Source organism: Chanodichthys erythropterus, chromosome 13 (genome assembly GCF_024489055.1).
Source record: "Chanodichthys erythropterus isolate Z2021 chromosome 13, ASM2448905v1, whole genome shotgun sequence".
In the NCBI taxonomy this organism is placed as follows: Eukaryota; Metazoa; Chordata; class Actinopteri; order Cypriniformes; family Xenocyprididae; genus Chanodichthys; species Chanodichthys erythropterus.
Window position 1 is genome coordinate 40,025,043 of NC_090233.1, and position 20,166 is coordinate 40,045,208.

Sequence of the window (20,166 nt, forward strand, 5' to 3'; positions counted from 1 at the left end):
AGGTATAGGTTACATTCCTCCTTCATATTGGAGTTTATTTGAACACTGAGGGGGTGAAAACAAAGACAAGCTGCACCATATTATTGCAATGTGAGTGTGGGAAAGTCTTCTTTATGCTTCTCTTTGTCTTTATGTGTGACCAGCACTACAGGCTGCTAACACATAAATCATCTTTGCAAATTGCATATTGCTGGAGAAGTATCTGTCTTCACGGTGGTGATTAAAACAGAAAGCGTAAAATCTGCAAAATTGTCTTACTGAATGTATGAGTGATTTTCATTTCGGTTCATTACATTTTTGTTCAAGATACTTCACTTCAGCTTGTTTTTTTTTGTTGTTTTTTTTTTTTCATTTCATGTTCTCCCTTCAGTTTTGCTTCTAGAGTCGATATTTTATTTTAGTTTGTTTACATTATTAAATAAGTCATCATATGTGACCCGATCAGGCGAAATGAGTCGGAAGTCGCAACGTTCTATTTTAAGATATGGGCCGATAATGTGGAAAAACAATGAAAAAATCGATTTTTTTTTTTTTTTTTTTTTTTTAGGTAATTTCAAAGAAGAGACTTTCAAAAATAATCTCCCAAAGTTTCGTAGTCCAGATAATTGAGTAAAGGTATTTAAATGGCTATTAAATTTGACATGGTTTTACTAAATTAGCTGGAAATGAACTTCTCATCTCCTCTCGTCACTTCTGAGCATTTCCCGGTATCCCCTGAAACGTCATTATCTCCTCTACAAATATGGTGTTACACGTTGTATATAACCAATCAAAAAGCTTAGAAATGTAAACACACTGACCTAAACGCTGATTTTTAACAATGGAAAGCCCCGTTTCGACTGACAAGCACACGATCGGTCCAGCCATCCTCCTGTCAGACTAGCGCGCCTCATAAAATAAAACTCCCATTTGCGTGTCTCTCTTTAAAAGCCAATAAAAATTGAATCCATATAGGTAGCACAAAAATTATTTTTGCATACAAAACCAAAGACTTTAAACTTTCATATCAAGCCTCCAACATGCTTCTGTTGTGTTGTTTTCAACCTCTAATGAGTCTGAGAAATATGCGTTTACAACAAAAACAGCACAGCAGCAAACTGAATACATGTATATTTCACGTGCTCATAACTTCATGAAAAATGCACAGATCATAAAAATAATAAATTCTCAAGATTAAAATGAATCCAAAATCAATATAATATATTGCGTTGATCACAAGATATTACTCACGAAATGATTTAACATACTTGGCTAAAAACATGTCTCTCATCTCTCCGGGATGCAGTGTGTATCCAATGTTCCCGGACCCATCCATGTTCGTTTTCCAACGTGGAATAACACATAATAGATATCATTTTAAAGCTTAGAATCTCATCTTTTTAATGCATCGAACCATTTTGAAAAACTCCTAACGAGTGCTGAGAAGTGCCTCTAAACCGGAGTTTACCCGTTGGCGCCACCTGGCTGCGGAAAAAATGAACAACAATTTTTCAAAGTATTCTTTATGCTATCACCACGAAATTTGAACCAGCTGCAGCTCACATATAGGAGAGCATCACCAAAAAAGAATTTTTTAGCGATCTTATTGTGTTCCTGAGTTATTCCATGTCAAATAAAAAAAGAAAAATTATTTTTTTTAAATTATATATATTTTTTTGTCTTTTATCAGCTGTTTCTCAGCAAGATAATGTCCAAATGTAATGTAATTTATATTTTCTTAAATTTTAAAATGTTTTCTATCAAATGATACCTATATACCTTTTGACTCTCCTTGCTAGAGTTTTGGAGTTATGAGTCTACTTTTGTGTGTGTCGCTCAGAGAAAAAAAAAAAAAAAAGAACTCTAAAAAAGCCTTCAGGTCTTAAAGGGTTAATTCAAATAAATACTTTAAAATAATTTGAGCTTCAGCCTGGTTTAATAGCATTTATATATATATATATATATATATATATATATATATATATATATATATATATATATATATATATAATGTCTTTGGTCAAATTAAGCTGTAAAATAAATAGTTTATCCCTTTAAATGCAATGGATTTTGAAAGATATCAACAAAAAAAAAAAACAGGCAAAAAACTTTAAAAGCGATTTTCTCAGGTTTTCAATTTGAAAAAGAGGGCAGACGACCATAATTAAAATGGGTATATCTTTAAAACCATTCAAGGTATAACTCTGACTAGGATATCATTTTAAAGCTTGTCTCATCTTTCCATTGATACCAAAATCTCAATTTTGAAATTTGGGTCACTGTGACTCATTTTGCTGGATCAGGTCACATTTAATTTCATGAATCAAATTGGAATATTTAAATAGCTATATTATATCTGCCACTCTGTTATCAAAGTTATATAGATGACCACTAGTGAGAAGATGTTAAAGGGGTCGGGTTATGACAGAATCTTATTGAAGGAAGGTGGTAAAGATTTGATTTCAGTCTTTTACCTTAATCCCAGTCTCATAGGTGGGATGGTGATGTGCCCTGTTCCTTAAAGGATTAGTTCACCCAAAAAAGAAAATTATTCATAAATGAATAATTAATAAAAATTAATTACTCACCCTCATGTCGTTCCACACCTGTAAGACCTTTGTACATGTGAGGAACACAAATTAAGATATTTTTCATAAAATCCAATGGCTCAGTGAGGCCTCCATTGCCAGCAAGAAAATTAACACTTTCAGATGCCCAGAAAGCTACTAAAGACGTATTTAAAACAGTTCTTATGACTACATGGTTCAACCTTAATGTTATGAAGCGACGAGAATACTTTTTGTGCACCAAAAAAAACAACGACTTTATTCAACAATATCTAGTGATGGGCGATTTCAAAACAGCTTCATGAAGCTTTGAAGCTTTACGAATCTTTTGTTTCGAATCAGTGGTTCGGTGCGCGTATCAAATTGCCAAATTCACGTGATTTCAGTTAACAAGGCTTCGTTACGTGATAAGTGTTTCGAAATTTCAGTGGTTCACCACTGGGGGAGGCGTGACTTTGGCAGTTTGACTTTGGGCATTGAAAGCGTTAATTGTCTTGCTGGCAATGCAGGTCTCACTGAGCCATCAGACTTGATAAAAAATATCTTAATTTGTGTTCCGAAGATGAATGAAGGTCTTACGGGTGTGGAACGACATGAGGGTGAGTAATTAATGACAGAATTTTCATTTTGGGGTGAACTAACCCATTAATAAATATAACAGGCTTGATGAGGTAAAATTCTTCCATGGTGATTAAGCATGGTTGAGTTGGAAACTCTCACCATCCTATATGTGCTGTTTGTGTGTGTTCTTGTGCCTCCTCAAACAACACTGAACACAAAAGAACTCGGCTGAAAAAATCTGTGCAAAGCTTACAATGTCAACAATACAGCATCTTTAATATTTTAGAAAAAAGTTTATGAAACGAAACATTCTTAGAGGAACTGACTTCCAATCATTAACATTACCCATACGCAAATGTGTATGTGTACATATGTTAAATATCAGTAAATGGAATATATGCTCATATAAAGTAAAAACATATATGTACATATATTACATTTCTATATGGGTAGAGCCATGATTTTCCTGGAACTCAAATCTTGTCAAAGTTTACATGTACAGCATTGTGTTCACAGCCTTTAGAAAGCTAAACTAAAAAGTTGCATTGTATGAAAGAAGTGAAACTTATACATTTCTATTCTATGTGTGAAAACATGTTTTTTCTTTCTTTTCTTTTTTCTTTCAAAAATGGTTTTGAAACTCAAAACATCTGGAATACCATACATTTGAGCTAAGGACTTTTGACGGGGCTAATAAATTTCATGATGGGGGTTGGATACCGGTATTAAACTGTAACGCACACTTTTGGAGTCAGCTTACACTAGGAACCTTTCAATTTATATTTATGAACTACATTTCTCTATTCAGCAAATTTGTGATTTAAAACTTATAAAGACTTACAGATTCTCTTGTCATGTAATTATTTTTGGACTATTTCACAGTGATGATAAAGTAGTTATGTGTGCTTTTCTTTTCCTTAACTTGCCTTGTTATTGACACAGTTACACTAGGGGGCTATATATCAAGAATAAAGACCATCTGTACTCCATTTTGGGAAAGAATCTCTCTTATTATCCTACACTGTGATTAATTACTTCTGTGGGCGCATGACTAGTCCAAATGATTCCCCTCTTTTGTGGTCACGAATTTAAGTTGACCAACTCACGTGTATTCATTAACACACGAAACCTTATGAATGCTTTATGGTCAAAAAGAACATCAAAAATACTCAATTGATTTAAGTGTAAACAGTTGATTATGATATAGACATAACTCGTTTTGATGCTTCAGAAATTTTCAGAAGAGCAAACGCAGTGTAATGAATTTACCTTTCTCACACACATTTACTTTCTGACACACATTGTGCCCTCTGTATTTGACTTGATGTCGACCAGCTGACTGTCATGCCTTATGTCCGAAACACCCTTAAATTGAATGTAAATAACCAAACCCTCTGTGTGCATCAACACCATATTTCAAGGGCACTTAGGCTTGTTCTCTAAGGGCCATTTATCATAGTCCAATAAAAATGGGGGCTTGGTTTCTTTGCAACTGTGTGTCTAGGCTGCTGAAGCCAAAAGAAACCTTTCTCCCCCAAAACCTAAGTTCTGGCAGTCCTTCTATGCTCAGTATAAAGACACATGTTATCTTGTATTTTGACTATGCAGTAATACTTCACATTATTTTTTTTTAACTTTGCACATAAATCTGTCCTGACAACCTTGCACAGATTGAGTTGGAAACACAATTACACGCTGAGACACAAGCTCCGCCTCTGTCCTCACCACACATGCCACTGCCAGAAATTTGTGAATATTAAAAGTATGCAGGATGTAAGGAACCCAGTGTTGTAAATTTAGTTGGACATAATTTATGTTTTCTCATATTTTTTTTTTTTTTTTTATGTGTGGCATCTGTCAAATGAATAAATGTGTACTTTCCAATTAGCTATGTAAAAATGTTATTGAGACACATCTGTTTGACACTCATATTGAATCCAAATATTACACAGCTGTGAGTATCTTTTCATCATAAACACTTAACCAACAGAAATCTCTAATGTTTCTAAAGTAAATTCTAGTGTAGTTTGCTTGCGTTTAGGAAATATAGACTTACTGTTTAATAGGCCATCAGCAGAAGTGATACGGTTGTCATTTTATATATATTTATACATATATACATATATTATCAGTTTTAGTTTCAAATGTTTTAGTACTTCAACTTATTTATTTTAGTTTTTTTCTAAGACAACATTCTAATTTTCTTTTTTTTTTAGTTTTCAGTTTGTTTTTCCTCTCGTATATTGCTATTTTATTTCATCTTTATTTCAGTTACCAAACTATTTTAATAGTTTTAGTTTCCGTTAGGAACAGTTTACAATAAGGTTAAATTTATTAACATTAGTTAATTTGCAATTAACTTTTTAAAAATGAACTTTTATAAAAAAAATGAATGAATGTTTATAAACAATACATAATTATTCACACAACTTGAAACGTTAAAAGTGCATATGTAGAAATTCAAATCAACCTAAATGAATGCTTTGAGAGTGTCACTGTTAGTTCATGATACCTAATGCATAAACTAATGTCAGCAAGTTGAACCTTATTGCACACATTGTATGCTTATATGTGTGTGAATACATGAAGTAATAATAGAATATGATAGACTTTAGATGATGGACATGTCTTTTTAGGCCTGTAAAATTTAACTATCCATTTTACAGTCATCTGCTAAACGATGCAGGACTAATCTGAAATACTTGTGCTAGAACATTAGTCTACAGTGAACAATGAGATCAGTTTGGCTTGAGTTACACCCTGAAGTGTTCCAAATTTCTTCCCATTACTTCTTACATAATAAGAACACACACAGTTACTCTCATATTGCTGTCTATCACTGATGGAGCTTTCTGTTTGCATTAAATTATTATACTCATGGTACTTGCTCATGGTACTGCTATTCCAACCATTGTCTTCTTAATTCAACACAGCCCTGATTGTTGATGCACAGTGACACGTTAGAATATACTTGGTAGGTAACGTCATCCATATGTGTTGAGGAATGGGTGCATGAAATCTTGGAAGTCCCTGTGGTTTGCATTCTTTAAATAGATAGCCAATGAAATTATTCCTGAGATGTACTCAAACATGCTGGTCATATTTGTTTAACACTTCTGCTTGTTGATAACAGATATTATTTTGACAAGAACTCGCTTGGGTGGTCACGTAGCTGATCAATTAATGTGTCTCGAGCATTTTGGTGCTATGACGTATTCAGGCTACATTTTATGTTGCACCCTAAATAAGAAGTGAGAATTTTGTGAAGTTATTTAAAAAGAACGACCAGGTAAAACACACAAACGTAATTTAAATAGCTAAACCTTTTTATTGTTTGAGCATATATGAAGGAAAGTAGATTGGAGAAATTTTGCATGATGGTTGACACAAGCCCCAGATCACTTCTGACAGCATTATGGCCCCTGTCCCGCATACACTGAGGAACTGTAACAAAGACCTCTCATGCTAGTATTACAGTGCCTGGCATCTGGCTGCACGTTTATGAACTACAGGCAGCCGAGTAGTTGACCAAAATAAATGTCATGTGTGTGTTCCATTTACTTAGAGCTTTTCCCCCTAGTTTCTTTTCATCATCCAGAATAAACAGAGCAGGGCCCCAAGTGCATCATGGTCTGTTAAATCCTTTCTAAGCAGCAAGCCTGTTTGTAAAAGACAACCCCCCCCACCTGCCAACCTGTAACCTGAGTATGGCAACAGAGCGTGCCCAAAAGGAGGAGGGGTGCAGGGTCTCATTAGGAATATTATGTCTTCAGGCCAATACAGGTGCATAACTTTTTGATTTCACAGCCATTTGACAGATAACAAATAGGCATCATTACAGGTCACCTGTTCATAACAGGTCAAGTGTACTTTTATAAACTAAAAGGTCAGCTAAAAGTATATAGTAAAAGTATAACTTGTATTTAAACTAGTTTTGCTACTGTTACACTACACTTACGAGAATATTTTTATAAACTAAAAGTTGGCCGTTTTAGACACAAGAAGCATTAAAATGGTACACATACAGATATACTAGTACAATGATATTAGTATACTGTATGTACTACATAAATATACTTGGAAAATAATTTTGAAAAGAAGTTCACTTAAAATGAACATGAAGCACATTCTTTTTTGTAAGGGCAAGTCATTAAGTCAATCATTTATCAGACTGAAATGTGCATTGCTCATTGTGACTTGCTTTTCAACAAGTAGATGGTGTTCGTTCACACTCATGATGACCAAAACATGTGTGATGTGGTCACATTACTTGAGTACTTTGTAAGGTTTTTCAAGCTAACCAATCAGCATACTATAGCTTAACAAACAGCTTGCTATCACATTTCACAAAGGCTCAATTATATGTTAAAATGATTTTGTTTTATAATGCATTGCAAATGGCTACGCTTTGGGGTCCTGAGTGGATTAAACGGGTGGAGCAAATTGTTCATGACAATCGTAGGTGGAGATGACACAGAACTTCATTAGTTTTCATGTGTGATCATTAACATGAGATTTCATAGGTATTTTGTAATAGTTGTATGAACTACTTTAAGGTACTGTTTTGATCTATTTAACTGTTTTGACACTAATCATTTTTAAAAAGAACTGCCCGAACATTTAGCCTGACATCCTTTTGTGTTCCACATATAAAAAGATAGCTTAAGACTTTAGAATAGTGCTCTGTCATTAATGAACTAACAAATGAGTAACACAATATTAACATTCTAGTAACCATTATTAACTAACAAGAAACTCTGATTGTAGTTACTGATTAGCTAATAGGGAGCTACCGCATTCAACTGAGTGCTATTACTTACTAATTAATTAATCAGAGTTTCTTGTTAGTTAATAGTAGTTACTTGAATGTTAATATTGTATTACTCATTTGTTCCTGTGTAGTTATTCAGGGAACAGTATTCTAAAATGTTACCTGTAAAACTCATGACTGTGAACTATTCCTTTTAACATTGTCATTTTTTGTAAGGAGCAGACTTTTTAATTGGTTAAATGAGGCGGTGTGTTATGTTTTTCTGTGATATTAGGAGAGGGTTAATCTCTGCTGCCCTTTTTACCTGCAGTTGCTCTGTGCAAAGTTGAGCAAAAAAAGTTCTCAAATACTTGTTTACTGGCAGGTCGATGATTCTGCGGGTATACTGCAGACATTATGAAAGTTGAGCAAATTTGGGGTGAATGACAAGGCGCTATTGCTGGTACTGCACTGTGAAACGTCTGAGAGATGAATGCCAATGAGTGTTATGTCAGGTGTACAGGCTTGAGTTTGCCAAATCTTTGCTTTCATGGAAATGGGCCAAATAGCACAGAGAGAAAAAACCTTCCTGAAATGACTGAGATAATAATTCAAGGGAGGATTTATTTAATAGCAATTCCCAATGTGATTAATTACCCGCAGGTTTAGGGTGGAGGCAGTATGATTTATTTTTATGAAGATATAATTTTGTCAGAAATGACTCCTTGAGATTATTTACATTTTTCAAGCAACATATTTCATATTTTTAATGGAACCAGCTATTCTGGATATTTTTATAATCTGTATCATTGTTACAATAACTATAGGTGGGTTTGCTGTATTTTACAGTTTAGTTGTAATTTTAGTCAGAGGATGATTTGTTCCTTCCAAATCTTTTGTATGTAGTACTTTTATTAATATATCTTAAAGAAAAAATATTGTTGTGATATATATCTAATTTTTTAAAAGGTGATTGACTCTGAGGTAAACATAAAAACATCCAAATTTACAAGTACTGTCATATCGTAGTACTTTGATATATACAGCAGTTTTCTTTTCTTTTTTTTAAATAGTGACTAGCAAAGCTTACTGCTGTGATGCATCAGTATCAAAAGAGTAAGCATCAATGTTTGCCTGTGAGAACAAATTAAACCGACAACATTTAAGCTTGAAAGAGATTTTTAAGACACATTTCAAACTGTTTAAATGTTGTCTTTTCCAGGAAGCTGGCAAGTACAGGAAAAGAACTCAAAGATAACTTCCTGAGAGCCCTGGCGGAGCGGGAGGAGGCTAACCGCAGTGGGGAAACGACTGTGAGTACATTATTACAGCACTCCATTTGCTACGTAATGGGATTCCCCCAGAATATTTCTGCAATTCTATTAGGACGGGAACACAATCCACACTGTGTCAAATTCAGGAGGGTAACCCCCCTTCTCTCTCACACCTTGCCATATTGCCACCTCAGCCTTCTTTCTCCTAGAGGACAGACCATGCACAGACACCCCCACCCCACACAAACACACATAGTTGGGATGTCGTTTTTCCTCAAAAAATTTCAGTTGTTCTTGTAGTTTTCCAAGACTGTTTAAATTAAGAAATAAAACATTTGAGTGTCTAGGAATAGGCAGAGGGAATGTTTTTATCTACTTATTGGGAATAAACAATGAGTAGGTATAAACCATTCCCTGTGTGTTCGGTTACCTAACAATTACCAGAATACATTAAATAACCTATTCTAGCAGTTTTCCAATTTATTCAATAGCATTTCCTATTGACTGTTGTTGTTTTTTTTTTGTTGTTGTTTTTTTTGCTGGTTGCTGCTGTCATATCTTGTGATTTTCATATATCCAATCTTTTCACCACTTACAGTGCTGTGTTTGTAGACTGCAGAGCTCCAGAGCTCCCGTTTATCTTAAACTACCTTTATTACTTTTTGTGTAGTTTAGTGTTAACATTTGAAATTGAGAAAATTTTTGAAAATGCTGGTGAAAGTTTTGAATTTTAGCAGTTCCTGTGAATTTAGGTTCTGATCAGTAGATGTATGTTCGGTTGTGGGGAAATGGGTTAAGATGATCTGGTTTTCAGATTTTCTTTAATATCAGGAAACCCTTTAAAATCTGAGAACTTTCTAGCACGTTCTACCCAATTCGCATACTATCATCCATTCTAAATAGTATTCGAAATTATAATTGGTAAGTCCCAAATTGTAGTATGTTGAAATGAGTATTCCAAAGATACCTGGATGGTCTACTATTTCCGGTTAGAATCCAAAGTGCAGATCCGTGCGCACTCTAACAGCTAATATTGCCCACAACCCATTGCGCTGTGGACGAGGATAAAAACACGAATAAAAAGTGTTAAAAAAAACACAAAAAAGGTTAAGCAGAGCCGTTAAGATAAAGGGGTTTGAGTGATTAATAATCAGGAGCCTATCAAACTTGATGAAAAGATATTTATTAAATGTCATCCACATTATATTTCATCTGCAACAGCATTGTCAACTTTTATAATGATGATTTTGGTCATTAAAGCAATCATTTTTTCAACTACACTGTTTGGAAGTTAGTCGGGACCAACAACAAACATCTAACCAATCAGCATTAGGGGGGGTATGACGGTCGAGGAGACGGAACGAGCAAGTTTTGAAAATAAGATTTGATTTGAAAATAAAAAAAAAAAATTAAAAAAATGCAGAAGGAGAGATGGGACACAATACAAAACAGCTCAAAAGAATATCACTGGAATGAAGGTTTATGACTGGAAAAGCACTTTATATTAGAAAAGCTTTCCAGTGCTGGAGAGAGCTCAGCAGGAAGGCCTGAAAACAGACACAGAGGCTGCTTTGATTCCTTCTCATGTAAATAAAACTGGGTTTTGATTGTCTGGAGCTGCTGTGCTGTTGGCGAATAACAACGAACACTTGTTTGTATATACTCTTGTGTACTGTAAGTTCATTTTTTGTGCTTCCTTGTCGTTCGTTCATCATCTGCGCTTTATTTTTCGTGAAGCATTTTGTTGTGCGTCAGTTGTGATAAACACATCCACTCGCATTGTGTGTGTATCAGTGAGAGTTTTGCAGTTAAATTGCTGCACACTGACGACCGCTAGAGAATGCAGTGTTTAGCGTCATTGTCAGTGCATTCGTCTCGCATGCCAGCAGCGATCGGGCCGGGGTTCGAGACCGACTTGGAGCAGGGTGGTTAGGATTGGAGTGTGAGTTTTGGAGGCGGAGCAATGAAGAGAGGGATGGGTTTGTTTGGGTTGATTTCAAATATCAACAGTGTTCAACAACGAATTTGAGAAATCACACACAGCACCTTTAACTTTTAAATGCATCATTATGCAGACATGAGGAGAGTTCTCCGCATGAAAGACCCATGACTGGCAGATCAACGTGTGACTAGACTTCTCTCTGAAACAGTAGGAACTTAAATTGAATTGAATGTGGAGGATTTTAACTTGACAAGATGATTGACAGGGCAGTTTAAACGGTGACAGGACACACGTAACTTAGTGACAGAGTGTCTGTTAAAGACACAATTGTGAAGAAGTAGTATGTCCCAAAGCTTTTATATTCTTCTGCTACACAGTCAGAAGTATGTACATTTTCTTCACAAAAACAGTACATACTTTTAGAGCATAGTATAAGTAGGCGAATTGGGACGCAGAAAAATAGAAAATCATGTTCTATTTTACTGCGTTTGTCATACTAAAGAACAACATAAGCTTGTGGGTTGTGAGCACAGGCCAGATGCTTTGGTGTATTGGATGTATTGATTTAAACGTTTGGGTCATAAGCTTTGATTTATGACACTTGTTCAATATCTTTCAATATATTTGATTGGTCAATCATTACATTTGTTCAATAGTTATAAATAGGACAAATAAGACAATTACCCCCATAAAACCAGTGTACTGTGGTATTTTTTATTGTTGCAGGTCGAAATTGACTGATCCATATTTTGTTCTTACTTAATGTGAAATGAAATCCTCCTGCTGTATTGATGAGACCTGTAAGTCCTGTTACAATTTAAAATCCAAAACTGACAGTCCATGTACTGCAAGTTATGTGCATAATTCAACTATTTTATAATTGGACATGGCCTATGTGTTATAACAGTTTGATTTGGAGCCATGTGTCGTGGCCCTGTGTTCTGAAATCCCTAATAGATGTCCAAAACAGCCTTGTTTTATTTAATAAATCTGTGATGGAAAAAACTTGTTGGGAGATTTCACCTCCGACACAGGAGAAATAGTTTATTATAACTGCTTCATGAGTCAAATAGTGGAAGCGTTACAGAATTCTAATGAATCTGTGTCAGTGCAACTTAAGACCGGAGAAATAAATGAAAGTGGAATGTAAACTCAAGTCATATTTGTTCTGGCCAGCCAAAAGACTAAATGTTTTTCTGCACTCACCTTATCACAACCAGATACAAAACAAAGTGTTTTACCTGATCCTGATGTACTAACCCCTCTGAGATGTGTGACTTTACGCTCAAATGAGCAGCACACGGCAAGCTGAGCCAGCGCATGCTGACAGACTTTCCCACTAATTGTTGACTTTGTAAACAGTGCTATTTTAAAGCCCCAATTCTGTTATAACCCAGTATAATTGAGGTTTATATAAAAAGTATCAAAACTTGCTCCTTTAGTGGAGAAAAGAAATCTTTCTGAAAATTTCTTGCATTCATAAATAAAAAAGAAAAAATATGATGTGGTGTATCACAATCAATATTTTGCTGACAGATCCTCACATTTACTCTAAAGTGATTCTATTGTAAGTACAGAGTAACAGACAGTCTATAGGTGCGTCCCAATTTGCGTACTTATGCACTATTCTATGACGTTTTTAAGTATAAATAGTGCGAGTAGTGCGTTCACACTGAAAATTCCAAAAAGAAAAAGTACACTTTAAATACCCGGATGATGCACTAAAGTAACGGAAAAAACTAAGTGTGGAATGTTGGACACTTCGTGCACTCAACTGTCGCAGCTTTAATTGCATAGTGGATGAGTGCATAGTGCACAAGTACATAGTGTATAGTGCGTCATTTGGGACGCAACTTATATTTATTTCAGCCAGTTTATGTTTGGGAGAAATGCATTCATTAATCCATATTCAGAGTTTACATTAATGCTGACTTTTTTTATTTCCTTACATGAAAATAACACATTTTCATGTATGTTTCAAATTTGAAAGGCATGACATGAAATTTATATGAAATTGTTGCAGGTTGATTTTATTTTTTATTTTTTTGTTTTTCAGGCTTCCTGGGTCCAAAAAAAAAGAGTAAATTAACAAATACATGTTTTGTCTATGTTGTAGTATATGTAATGCATTGTGTGTAACTATGATTCGAAACTTGGTTGCACCCTAGCTTAAGTGGAAAACATGATAAAAGCTAATTTTGACAGATGCATATTATTATTATTTTTAAAATGACTTTTTCTCTACACATTAGTGAGGTTTACACAATGTTAAGAAATGCTAGCATGCCACTGAATATAGAGAAAATATTTTTTTGGTGGAAGCCATTATATGATGACCCCCAACTGCACATTTAGGCCAACTCTTTTGATTGTTATAATTTTAGTTTATATGCAACACAACAACAAAACACCTTTTTTGAGCATTGTTTTTCTCTCAAAACAATGTATCCAGTGTGTTTTTCTCTTCTTCTTTTTTTTATACAGTTCTAATGTTGGAAACAGTCAGATCTTCTGTCAGTTGTGTGGACACTGTCCAATAAATGTTCCAACTTGTTTTAAATCTGCTGATGTGACATTTCATTGAAAAAAGGTGCAATTGGGTTTTAACTTAATTATGGGCTCAGATTTATTCAAAAACAGGGGCAAAGCAAATGCTACTGTCATTTAAGTTCTTATCAGCACCATCCAGGCAGGGCGTTCTTGAGTCTTGTGGTTTGTGTTATCTCTTCCATCAGCTGAGCTCATAAAGTACTCAGCTACGCATACATTGTACTTTTCCTCCTCGCTGGTGTTGCGAAAGTTGCCCTGCTGCCAAAAGTCACACACAAACAAAAGGTGCACCTGGACAGCTTTGGCATTATTTACTCTGGGTAAGAAGTTTTTTTTTTTTTTTTTTTTTTTTTTATCAAATCCAGGTCACACCTGTGCTGGATGCCTGAGGGGCTCCATTGTTGGGTGGTACACATTTGAAACTGAAGGTGCTCTAACCCCTAACCCCACCCCACCCTCCTGATATTTGTTTTTACTCTTACGCCATTGATACAATGATGTCATCATTCGTGCCCTCTTCAATTTCACAGCCAGTGGAGTTGATTTTGTACTATTCTTTCTCTATAGTTTGAATTTCATGATGGAATTAAGTCATGCAAGTGCATCGTGGGTGGTTCTGAGAACAGTATCTGCAACCACAGTCATATTGTTGCCATTGTGTAAGCATGTTTTAGAGGTAATGAATAAACAGTCACATAATAAATGAATGGCTGTTGGATTGGTGGTATTCGGGTGGTATGCAGAGGAAATATTGCACATGCTTGTCAAACCACATTTGCTAACTAAGCTGTAGAGCTGAAATTCTTGATTTATTGAGGTTTGTGGTCAATCAAGATTACCTTTATGACCCTTATTTGAGAAATTATTACATATACATTATTTGTATTTCTATCCATTTGTCTCACCGCAGGACCATTTAAAACAAGAAAGGTCAAACTGGGAAAAAATAATTGAATCTTTAACTCTGCAAACTAAAAAAAAAAAAAAAATGCTGTTTTGATTATATCTTAAATTACCTTTATCTGAGTCAGATTTCTCCTGCTAATGAACAGACTTTCTTGTCTTAAGCAAACATTGCTTGCATCACTGAGGCGAGATAGGAGAATAATTACTCCTTTTTGAAGGCTGTGATTTTATTACTATGAAAAAATTAAGAAAAATAAGTCTTATTGTTGTGTGTTTTTTTTTTTTTTCTTATACAAAGCAGGTGCTTGTCTTTTGTCTACAGACCCATTAAGTTCTATATTGATAAGTTGTGTTCATGTATAGAAAATACTGTGGTCAGTCATGCAGTTCAAAGATCACATTAAGAAGCATAGAAATGATTGAATTTCCCAGCCATATACCATTACAGTGAGTGTGTGTGTCCCGGTCAGTCGGCCCTTTGTCCTTGTCATGGCCAGTAAAATAACAATAGCATGTTGGTTTCAAAGCACTTGACCAAAGGTGGAGGTCCCTTAGAAAACAGTCATGCAGAGCTATCATGTGACCTCCCCTTGAAAGCCCCACAAAGACTTTCAAAGGGTTGAGGGTTGGGGTATCTGACCCCCCTAAGTTTGGACTCATTCATAGAATAGACAAAGACTTCTCTTTGTAAAATGAATTTAGATATGCTTGGTATTCTGTTAAGGGACTTTCATTTTGTGTGTTGACACAAAATATTTTTACACACCATGCATAAAACAGGTGGTCAAAATGAGAGTAAACAATAGCTAATGTGATTTAATATGTCTAGATTAGTTAAATCAATATAGAAGAGATAGAATAAAGATCAAGTTTGGATACATATTTGCCAAAATACAAATGGTATGGTGTTTTTCCTGCTAACAAGGCTGGAAGGCATCCTTAATGGTTTCCTGTAGCCTGCCTCTTTAATGAACAGCTGCAAGGGCTTCTGACCATCTTCTCAAATATGTGCTGGAAGATTTTTAGAGGAGATGAAACAGGATACACTTAATCTAATTTCTCAAGTCTCTCGGTTTGTTCGCCTGCTTGGTGTGTTCTCCAAAAAACTGTTGTAGACTGACACTGGTGTAATAATTATCATCTGGATTCACTCTCTTGAAGATTGTACATCACTGATAAGTGCTTTGTATTGTTACATCTGACAACGTAAAAGAGTTTTTGGTAAACAGGTTTAGGGTCTTGGCTTAATTAACACTGCATGTTTCTATACATAAATCATCACAAATGTTTTAAAGGAAAAGATCAACCAAAAATGAAAATTCTGCCATTATTTATTCACCTTCATGTCGTTCCAAACCTGTATGACTTTATTTCGAAGATATTTTGAATAATGTTTCCAAAACAACATTGGACTCCATTGACTTTCATTGTATTGAGACATTTTTCAGAATGGCTTCTACAGAAGAAAGAAAGTGATACGTGTTGACATGACATGAGGATGAGTATACCTCATTTTTGGGTGAACTATAATTTAAACCAGTGAAGCAGAACCAGAGAATTTATGTAAAGTTCTCTGGTTCTGCTTCACTGGTTTAAATGAATTGCAGCGTCCTGCAGTTTTACTGTGGAACATATAACATAACAGCTTGATCTGGTCCTTACACCATAAATCAGAGGGCTCCTTAAGTGTTTAGAAGCATTATGGGAGACTCAAGTCATAATCAAAAGTTATTTCCATCATTTCCAATGCATTCTTTTTCACGTTCTCTCCATGCACCTGTTTATCAGCCGCGGCAATGGAATTCTTTCTAGTCCACCTACCGATATCGTGATGTTGTTATTCCTGATACTCCTATCCACAGACATCATTTTTCAGCATGACACATGACATGTGCTCTCTTACTTGTAAGGAACCATTTAACCTCTTTTCGCTGAAGGGTTCTTGGCTCTTCTTTCTGAGGAATGTACACCTGCTCCATCAAGGCCTTCTTTTTCCTTTCCGGAGCTTTATAACCTTTATAACCAATGCTGTAGAGTGCTCACGTCAAGAATGAGCTCAACATAAGCTGGACATTGTTTCAACAGCTGAAGACGTCTAAGCAATAAACACATAAAATAGATGATGTGTGGAATCACTTGGGTGAGAATACTTGGCCTGTAGCAATCAATTATTTCATCTTGAGTACTTTAAGTGTTCAAGCACATCCCAGTGACTGCGGACGTGTGGCTGAGATTTTGCGTTGAACCTCTGTTGTTGGTCATGGCTGCCCATCCAACTGGGAAATGCAATTATACTCGAGCAGGCTCAGGAGCTAGCTCACAAAGCACATTCTTTGGAATCCTCTTTGTTTTATCAATACATAGTTGCCTGCTTGCATGTGTATTATTCCACCTGAGCAAATACTGCACACCATTTCACCCACAAAGCCCTCTCGTTCTCTCTCTCTCTCTCTCTCTCCCCCCTTCCGTAACCATATGCAAATGTGATTAAATCTTTTCCGTTTTTGACGAGCTCAAGGAATGCCATCTTTGCAGAGCTTTTTCCTTAAGAGGTATTAATTTAGGAACAGTGAGTGATGGCCTCCCAATGAATTATTGGCATAGTACATGTACGCACCAATGATTTTGGTTTATTGACTTGGCATTTCAAAACACTTGACATTCTTCTCATATTTTCATTTTGTTGTACTCTAATAATAGCAGGTGTACAGATGGATTGTCATCTTGGCTTGAAAAAGAGATGTTTCACCTGCCAGAAAACTGAAGGGTATTAAATTTAACCTAATATTTGTTGTGGGACATGGAATTTGGATAAATCAAAATGTATCAGGCAAAGCTTAGATGTAAAAACAATGTAATTGTTATTAAATACATTACATGGATTGTATTTAATAATTTATTGTTTTCTGATTTATTTTGGAACTACGGTTGGCTATTTTAATTTTTAATTATCTAAAATACCTGCATTAATAAACAATTTACTGCAACCACGAGACCATGAGTAATGTTTTAAAGATGAATATAGATCATGTGGTGAGGAATTAATGTTTTATCTGGGCCAAAATGATGACTGGATTTGATATAGCTGGCTGCCTTGTTAGAAAAATGCTTATATTGTCTGCTAAACTATCCCTTTAATTATACATTTTATTGTTGTAATTTTTTTCTTTTTTCTTTTTTTTTTTGCAATAGTATTTTCAAGGATCATCAGCCATCCACAAAACCTATGGTTTTATATAAGTCTCTCTTGACTCCTATATCCCCCAGAGTTAAAATGTCATCATTGCCCTCTTGAATTTCACCTATCAACTTCCTACTTCCAGCCACCATCTGGCAATGTTGATATCACCATGCATTCCATGTCTTTGCTCCCTGACAAACCCGAATCTGTTCATCTTCTTCAGACAGCGGAAGACCTGTAATCTTTTGCAGGAGACTGACAGGCGTGCTAAAATAAACATATTCTGACTGCCGTCACTCTGTGGTGCTCATTCAACAGGGATGACACCGCTGTGAGCATAAGGTACTAGATTCCCATTTCTTCTGCACCATAAACACTCAATCAAAGTACTTTTTTGTTTTTTGCAGCTGTTAAGGTTTTACTTTATTTATCTGATTGAATGCAGATTTATAGCTAATGTAGGAACAACATATCCAGCTTACAGTATGTTACTTCTCAGTAGTGTTGAATATTTTGTTTCGCCACTGAAGTATTTGACATTGATTCAGAAAGTGCAGAGAAAACACTGAACCATTTTCCCCATAATGCATCAGAAAAACTGCTTTTGGGTCTCATGGGCAATCTGGAGGGAGCTTCATAGTAAATTCTTAAGCCAATGCAAACAGTGTAATGTTTGTACACCTATTTCCCTTGGGAGTATGAAAAAAGGGCTGCAGGACTTTAATCAGAATCTTAAAACAGCCAGGCCTTTGATAAGAACTCTCGCTGAACATTTATCTTACTTCTCTAAAGGGTGTAATGGCTTATGTCATCCACTTTGATCCTGCCTTGGAAACATGATTTCGGAATGTTGCTGCAGATAACAGTCATCAGCTTGTGTTGTGTGGTGAAGTCAATGTCAGTTAAAATGTTTCTTTTAATTTTTTTAAATGATTTTCCAGCATGTATGTACGAAGCGTTCCATTCATTTTCCAACTTCTTGTCATAATCTTCTTGACCCCCCTGGCTAAAGAGGGGCAGGGATACGGTAGAGTCCTGCAAAGTGGTGGGGCAATAATATTTGTCTTGGAGAAGCTTGTAGCGATGAGGCCAACAACAGCAAAAGGTCTCTTGACAGGTGTCATGGATGAGAGTTCTTAGAATAACACAGTTGCAAACTTTTGCACAAGCGTAGGAAGAGGGAAACTTGAGAGTTTACCATGCAAAGCAGCTCAAATCCTGCTTACTTGGACATAAATTACAATTCAAGTGTAATGTGAGGATAATTTAATGAGTGAAATGTGCCTCAAGTATTTAAAGCTGCAAAAGATTTTAACTCACTATTAGTTTAATTAGACATTATACATCAGAGGTACACATGATTTTGCTTCCGTAATTTGTACAGAAATTATTGAATCATATTCTATACTCTGAATAATCACCTTGTTATTATGTTACGTTAAAAAAAATGAAGGTGTTTATGAAGACAGTGAAAGTCCATTTGCATTTTGTCAGCTGTGACTAATTTGACAGGAGTTAGCTGCAACTTCCCATTTAGGACATGATCAGCACAAGGAAGATTGTAATATTTACATTGGAGTAGTCCATGATCCTTCGGAAGGAAACTCTCACAAGCAGCCTTTGGAGCATGTTTTCTTTGCCTTGTCATATACAGCTGCTACTTATTCAGACTGACTCCAGTGCAGCATCAAGACAGATTTAACCAGAAAAGAAAAAGAAAAAAAAAAAACAGATACTGAAAAAGAGATTGCAAAGGGCAGTTCATGTTAATGGATTATAATAGCTTTCAGATTACAGTCGTTCCAGGGTTACAGTTTTTCAGTCGTCTGAGGCTGCAGGTGTGATTTGTTTAGCTTTTTTCTGTGATGCATCACTGTTTTGGTCTTCTCAAACAGTGTGTTGATAGTAAAGGTCATAAAAATGGTTTGTGTCTTTTTCACTTACATATCATACGTATAATTGCTATGAGATATTGTTAGTCATTTGTGTTCCAGGGCTGTGTTCTGGCAGCTACTTTATCTTGTATTTAAACATAGCAAATCTTATAGATAAAATACAAAAGAAAATTAGTTTGACAGAACCACATCACAGAAATATGACATAGGACATAACTGTATTGGTGAAATAATATACATTTCTTTTATTAACAGCACATGACACCCATTTTTATTCATAGTGTTTTTCAGTGAATGTGATTATGTACTGTTTAATTTACTGATCACCTATAATCCAACAGAAACCCAGTGTATACATTTTGTCTAGATGTCACAAACAAAAACTAATGGACATTGTTTATGATACCAATCAACAGGAAAACACTTCAGGATACTTAGGCACACTCAAGAATGTTTCCGTGCTGTGTTAGTAGAGAGGAAAATCTATAGATAACAATTTACATTTGTTTGGTAATTTATAGTCCCCATACCTTCAACAAAATATGTTAAATTACTTTATCA

General features: G+C 35.3%; 1 protein-coding gene across 1 annotated transcript in view; it reads left to right on the forward strand.

The window, feature by feature from the left end:
* cfap299 (cilia and flagella associated protein 299) overlaps positions 1 to 20,166 on the forward strand; it is a 60,894-nt gene that overhangs the window by 15,647 nt on the left and 25,081 nt on the right. Inside the window, exon 3 of the mRNA XM_067408239.1 lies at positions 9,080 to 9,170. Coding sequence (XP_067264340.1) covers positions 9,080 to 9,170 — 91 coding nt within the window. The remainder of the gene's footprint in view (positions 1 to 9,079; positions 9,171 to 20,166) is intronic.